The sequence below is a fragment of the Lepisma saccharinum genome, chromosome 23 (assembly GCF_977018435.1).
Source record: "Lepisma saccharinum chromosome 23, izLepSacc3.1, whole genome shotgun sequence".
Lineage (NCBI taxonomy): Eukaryota > Metazoa > Arthropoda > Insecta > Zygentoma > Lepismatidae > Lepisma > Lepisma saccharinum.
The window spans coordinates 30823044-30830800 of NC_139251.1; the positions used below are offsets into that span (position 1 = coordinate 30823044).

Sequence of the window (7757 nt, forward strand, 5' to 3'; positions counted from 1 at the left end):
TTAATTGGATTTGAGTTACACCAATTTGCCAAGTGATGCAGGGCACCAGTATGATCACAACGATGTTAATAACTCAATTTGGCAAAAAAAATTAGATACGTCGTTATGTCATTGGACCGACGATATGTTTGTGGGGTGAGGGGTGGTTTGTAGATTAAGATCTTGCTCCCCCCACCAGTCTTCAATGATTTCGCACCCTGTTTCAAACAGTCTCGGCATTGGAGCAAATACCGTGGAAACAGCCTGGCATCTTAAGATTTAAGTAATATGGATCAATAAATCTTCAAAACTGTGAGTAAAAAAGTAAGTCAAGAATGTTCACGATCATATTTTTATTGTTCAACAACGTTACAGATTATTTCCTAAAATAATTCATTTTCTGGATTTTAAGGTTTTTCACCTTGGTCCTTGAAAACTGTAAAATAGAATTTTCACTGTAATTGCCTTTTTTAAAATTGTCTTGTCAGTGAAGGAAAGAGTTCAGTTTGAGTAATTTTTGTCATATTATAGGCTATCTATAAGATGGTTGGATCTGTGATGAAGATGCCTGAAGATGAATCAACTCCAGAGAAGAGAACGGACAAAATCTTCCGGCAAATGGACAAAAACATGGATGGAAAGCTGTCCCTGGAAGAGTTCATCGAGGGTGCCAAAAGTGATCCCTCCATCGTCCGGCTTCTCCAGTGTGATCCTCAGGCATCCCAGTGAAACAGGGCATGCACATTAAGCAACAGGACTCAAAACTCAGAGTGGAGATGAAAGGTCAGACGGACTCTTAAGGAATTACTGTTTCTTTTTTGAGATTCTGCAATAAGGTACCTGTTACTGCCCCTGGTTCATTCTGTAGCAGTTACGGTACGGTACGTATCTTAACTATTTTAAGAAGGATAATGGATGATTTTTTTTTCCTCGAGATGCAGGAGAAAAAAATGAAAACTCAGCATTAATGTATTGACAGTATTTCCTGTGTTTCTCTTTTTTTTCCAAAGATATTCAATGATGGTGGGTTTTACATGTCCAGTTGTTAAATGTTTTATGTGAGTGTCATTCTTTCAAGATAGATTATCGGTTTTCTGTCCTCGTTTCTTCCGGTTCTTCATTTTGCCAGGGACCCGACTGTCCCATGACAATTGAAACAAAATCTCTTTTGCGTGTTGGTAAGCTTCTTCATTTTTGAAATACGATCCAAGGTAGCTTCAGTTGATGTATCCAAGGAATTAGCAAAGAAATATGCCTGATATTCACCTGAATTATACCTTCTTTAAAAAAAAAAAAAATAGAGGAAAACATATGGGAGGAGGGTATTGAGAGCATTGCAAAAGTGTCCATATTTTTATAACTGTTATTCATGACAACTAAAATAGTATAAATTGTGTTCTGACAGTATTAAGTATAAAGAAAATAGTAGAGAAATGCATCCATTACAGCTCACAGGTTATGTGATTATTAATAGACGCATACAAAGGTGAATTGTGTGTACTGTACGATTATCGTCTTGCTCATATAATAGAAAAATGACAAAAACATTAATTCATACATATAACATCATCAGTTAGAATAAATAGATGATGATGTTTAAATGTACCATGCTGCAGATTGAGTTGTGAATAGTTGTTTTGAGAATCAGGACTGACTGTGAAAAATAGCAATGATTTTAATGTTTCCGAGCGTTAAAATTCTAGTCTTACGAAAAGTATAATTCATAGATTTGTTACTTTAGATAATGTGTATTTGAGGAAAAAGAAGAATGTTTTTAGTTTGTATATTAGATATAATGAGAATATTAACAGGTATATTAATAATAACAATAAAAGGAAGTATAATATGTAAATCTTGGTACGATTTTTCTTAACGACAAGTTAATACATCAACGAGGCTCAGTACTATGCCTTAGGGCGTGGTAATTTTAAAGTGCGATGTTGTCTGTATGTGATTGTACATACTTCTCAGACATCTCTTCTCAGGAATTGTTAAAAAAAATACTAAAAAAAGAGAGTGTGTAACTTATAATGTTGTAGGATATATCTTTTGAAATAGGCTTTCCTCTTAAAAGTTGTGACATTATGTGTAATAATAATATATATTTAAAAGAGTGTCTCTCAAATCCTATAAGTGCGTAAGAACTGTTATCAAACTACTTGTTGCAATCTATAATGTGATACCTAGTTTGAAGTACTGTGAAAAGAGAAACCTTTGGAAAGAAGATATTTGTCACAAGAACCAGATGCTTCTCAGTGTTGAAATATTGATATTTTTTTTGTAAATGATGTGTCTGTCTAAATATGTTTTCAAGTATTCAAGGCCTGACTGGAGTTTTACCTGGATTGAAGGAAAAGATTAACCATGTTTCCATAGGAGCTCTTGATTGATGTGCAATTGTTTTTCGGGTACCCAAATGTTATCTGTGAAAATAATAATAATAATAATAAAAACATTAACAGAGGAATCCTCTTTCATACTACATCACTGTTATGCACTAGATATCTTTTCCCCACAAGTTATACGACTTACGGTCTGCGCTTCCACTTAATATTAAACTTACTATGTTAAAGTGCTTTAGAATCATGTTGATTGTCATTTTTTTCATTGACAATTTTTCACAAACAGAATTTTTAGTCACTGGAAATTTTCATTGGTATCGAAGTCAGCTGTGTAAAAATTTAAGGCAAATTTAAAACTTCTCTTAATATAATGATGAAATTGAAACTGCCTAGATCATTGTGCATTTTAAATATATTAGAATAAATAAATAAGAATTAGATGCATTAAGGTTTTCAGCTTCATTTAATATAAAATCAGTAAATTGATTATAGTTAATAAGTTTTCAAATGCTAAAAACAGCTGAATGAGAACAAAATAGTTTGAAATGTCTTGTTCTTTTGGCCATATTTATTACATAATTAGTGCTCAAGAACATATGTTCATTAGAAAAAAAAATGAACTCTTTTGTAATGAAACAATGTTTCATATCTTTTGAAGCAGCAGAATGCAGTGCATGAGTGACTACCAAAAATAATTTTAAAAAATTAAAAAAAAATTCTCAAACTTTTCAGATCGTTCATTTATACCTGTCACAAAAATGTACTTAATTTAAAATACGCATTGATCTGGTAAGTAATATTATTATACACATCATGTTTATACTGTTACTCACTTTTTTATGATTTTATGATTAAAAAATATAAATATATGTAACGAATGTAACATTATTATGTACTTAAAATTTTAATGTATTGATGACGTGCATCATTTTTGTGAAATGTTTCCATGTGGAAAGAAAATTGTATAAAACTTGTTCGCATGTCAAATTCACATCCAATAGTCTTTTGTCACATGCACTAAGAGTTGCATTGATGTTTACACTTTGACTTTGAAATTTCTATTCATGAAGATTACAGTATTTTTTTCTTTATCTGGGATCTATGCATAGTGTCATAAGACAGTAATACTGATATTGTAAACAAGTATTTAAATCAATATTAAATGTTGTGCATTGAAATTAAACTATAATAATGTTTCTCTACTACACTATACTAAACTTAGACACAAAATGAAAACTTATAAGAAGGAAAAGGTTTTTAAAATGTTCATGTTGGGTTTTTAGAAGAAAAAAATGGCCTTAATTTTTCATTCCTCACTGTGCAATGTCCACTTTCATATTTGTAAATAATTACTATGTAAGTAGCTCACTTTTTTTAAATCTGTATTTACATAGAGCCTAAGTTTCCCTCTATTCCCATTTTTCTGGTAATAATATAGAATTAGTAATTATTTTCAACTAGTAATTGTTAATAATAAATTGTTTTTCTTAAGATAAAAATACTACAAGAAGTGTATGCTACTTTGAATGTGAATGTAATTGAGGTGACTGCATATAGCATATTGTGTTTTACATACTTACGTGCCAGTCAATTTTTTCCTGTAAAAATTGATGACAATCTCCTCTGTACATAACAATTGAAGATGACATTATGCCAGATTGCAGCATAAATTAATTTGTTGTACACTTTTATATGTACATTTTGGATTTCTTGTGTTCAACGAAGTGTAGCTTGGCACAAATATCATCTTAAAAATTCATTGGATCCTTAAATAGTCTTGGTCCTATTTTGCACTAATTGCCTAAACCTTTTTTTCTCTCTAAAAGCATGTTTAAAATCTTAAAATAATAATAGGGTATGAATAAGTAAGCTTCTTTTCATTTTCAGTCCAGTTATGAAGCATTTTCTAAACTTGAAATGTTTCTGCAGAAAATATTGACATTAATAGCATGTTCTTTTGAATATCCGTTTGCACAATTGTGTACTTGTGTATGTAACTAATTCAGAAGTGTATGGGTGTGAACATATCCATCTAATTGCATACAGCATACAGACAGAAAATAGTTCAAAACTAATTTTAGTCCACGTACAGGATGCCCTGTGCGGACTTTCATTTGAAGCTGTCTGGATTCCTTGAAAATAAAATCTTGTGTCTTGAGAATTTGTACATATGGATGATGTGAAGATGTTACGAAAATTTTACTATATTTGGAACTTTGTAAATTATAAGTCATGCAGATGTGTTCCAGAAAATTTCTAATACTATTGACTAGGGGTGTTTGGGATGGGAAAATTTTGCCATTTCCTGTCCAAGTCAGGAAATATTCAAAATTTCCCAACTCTAAAAATATCGAATTCTACACACTATTTCCCTATCAGGTGATTGTTTTTACACTTACATAATAGGAACTAGTAATTTAAGAAAGTTCAGATACTTACCATGCAGAAAACATGGAGAATTATCCACTTTTCAACATGATCACATTTAGAATTTCCCGACTGTTCAGGATCGGGATGGGAAATTTTTTCTCACTCTCTCGATCCTGCCTTTTCCTTTTCGGGATCCTGCACATTAAAGTACCTCTGAGTATGCTGCAATCGTGGCAAGTGAGAATGGGTGTTGAGAATCTACAAGATAAGCTCCTGTCTTTCCTCTAACTTAAGAAGTGACCGAACTTTGCTCCTGTTCTAATCCACGTCACACGTTCCACAATTGGAAAGACAAAGTTTTCATAGCCAGTAGATTGGCTCAATATAATGAAAGTTAATTGATATATAAGGTATATTCCGATATCCAAGGTCTCTTAATTATTGGCAAAGGGTTATAGGTGTCGGTTAATGCATATGAAAGGTTACAGTGGGGAAAATGAATCTGTTGTTATGGTTTAAAGATTAATGATTTCAGAACAGGACTAAGTAAGCTACAGCTAAATAGAGCAAATTAGCAACTGCTATGTGTGTCTGTAACAATTCAGATTTGTAAATGTGCATAATAGTATATTTTCTGGTTCAGGAACACCTCCAGGACAGTCACAATATGTGTGTAATGTGAATGTGAAAAAGAAAAAAAAATCATTCACTGGGAAGTTATTAAATGCTTTAAACAGTAACTATTACTTTAATTTTCTTGAAAAAATCTGTTAATACAATGGAAGGGAAAATACAAATACAGTATTATCTCTACATGACATTACCTATATCATAATTTACTTGATCCAGAAGTTCATGAATAAAGTGCCAATGCAAAACACACTGTTCCCACAGAAGGTAATCTCAGAGACAGGAATTTTTCCATCACTTATCCTTTTCCCTGTGTACCTTCATGGCACAGTGCAAAACACAGTTAGATACACGATATTTCAATAGTTAAAACACAAGTAGTATTATTTTGAAGGCATTTGAAAACTGTTGGCACCAATTTTTGGTCCTTATTTGATTATTTCATCAAGAGTGAAATAATTGAAGTATCTGTTGTTACACAGTGTTACACTAATCAGGAACTTTATGAGAATTCCTAATTACCAGGTAATTAGTAATAATCAATGTGAGAAGTGCAGAACTATGCAAGAGTAGCAATCCTGAGGTGTTCCTTTTCAATCTAGACTTACATTATTGCAATGTCAGCTTGAACAAAGTAAAGAGCATTCATGCATTAACAAACATTAACATATGGCAATAAAAATTCTCAAAAATACATGCTATACAGCACTGTGCCACATCGCACAATATATGTCCATTACGCAGATCAAATTGTCTTCCCAATTCTGAAAGATTGTAGAATTTGGCATAGTTTTTCATTGTGCTCCCTACATGTTAACATGTACCTCCCCCACGGCAATCAGTAGTAGTGTCAATTACTGTATAAGACTCAAAACTTTGTACTTGTACCATCAGCCTATCAATAGTCATAAAATAAGTACTTTGGTAGTGCATTTTTATTGCTAATAAATTAAAACACTGAACTGTGGTGTAATACTCTTAAACAGTCGTCATTATGAAGACATTCAGTGCAATGTTGAATTTTTGAAAATTCATTTCTGCTATGTTTCTGAAATGTACTCGCTAGTACTTTGTTGTAATATGTTGCCTTTTTTAGCTTGACAGTAGATTTTACTGCAAATTAAGAGACCTAGTTATATTTGAATATGCCTTCCGTTTTTTGCAGTAACATTTGTAGTAACTTTTATAGCCAAGCAAAAATTGTTTAAAATTGTCCATCCTGCAGTACATTGTCTAGATCCCTTTATTCTATCCGTAAATTCTGCATGGATTGCACTCTTAATTACTACTAAATTCCTTCATTCCAATGTTTTGGTCCACTAAATTTTTATACAAGGGTGTTGTCTTTCTTCCAACGCCATGCACCATTCGTTACTAGTGAAATGGAAATAGTTAACGCAGTAGCTTTATGCAAATGGACAGATAAATAGGCCTAATTTTACTAACTCTAGTCTGTCGTTTTTATTTACAATATTCTATTCTCCTTCCTGCTGTGCAAGTATTAATCACAATAACTTTTTTAATGTTAAAAATGCAGCAGAATACACAAAACATGCAAGATTTTTGTGAAACAATTTGAATGAGTAAATAATACGCTTGTAAAGCACAAAGAAATGGAAGTCGCATTTACATATTTTGACTTATCCAGATATCGAATTTTAGGTGTATATGTGTTCTTACTTTTACTTTTTAAAAGAAAGTGGATTTTTCCTCTCCAAGATGTACACTATCCTCTCATTAAAAGTTCCTTATATTACAATTTTATTCTAATTTTTCTCCAAAAACTTTGATCCAATGTAATCCCGTGGCTTAAAAATGATAAATTATTTGTAATATTGCCTTCAATGAATAAAAGATAAAAAGAATTTGGCATTCTGTTATTCAATGATGTTAAAGCTCCTACAGTTTTCCATGACTGCCAAAATTGCGTAAAAATCAATGGGTAAAATCTGCGAGATGAGAGTTTAACTTTCAGTGGAGCCTCTTCCCCATGTAGGCCTCTCCAGATCAGTGATGGCACCAGCCTGAAATAAGTGGAGAGACTACAGATTTTGGAGTTAAATTTCTGGGGCTAACTAATGCCAAGTAAAAGGTATATACTTAATAAGATTACTGCAGTATAATATTACCAGTGACATATTTTACAGTCCAGTCCAAAAATAAATCACTGAAATGTTGTATTTTTCCCATCGTATACAAAAGTACTTTTAGACACGATTTTTTATGTCAAACAAAGTGCAATAATTGTATTATTTACTTTTCCTACGCCATCATTGAGTGGAATAATATCACACACACTATTCACATGAACACAAAATATACAGTAAAACTACATTCATCATCAACTCGCTGGATATACTATAAATACTACACGTAACACTATGTCTATGTAAAGAGTGTGAGTACTTTTTTTTTTGTTGCTAAAATGAGAGAATG

General features: G+C 32.0%; 1 protein-coding gene across 2 annotated transcripts in view; it reads left to right on the forward strand.

Annotated features, from left to right (window-relative positions):
• Positions 1-7186, forward strand: part of Nca (neurocalcin homolog) — a 465127-nt gene extending 457941 nt beyond the window's left edge. For both annotated transcript variants that reach the window (XM_083109930.1, XM_083109929.1), the window contains exon 5: positions 511-7186. In XM_083109930.1, coding sequence (XP_082966056.1) covers positions 511-708 — 198 coding nt within the window. In that variant the 3' untranslated portion in view covers positions 709-7186. The remainder of the gene's footprint in view (positions 1-510) is intronic.
• Positions 7187-7757: the final 571 nt, after the last annotated feature.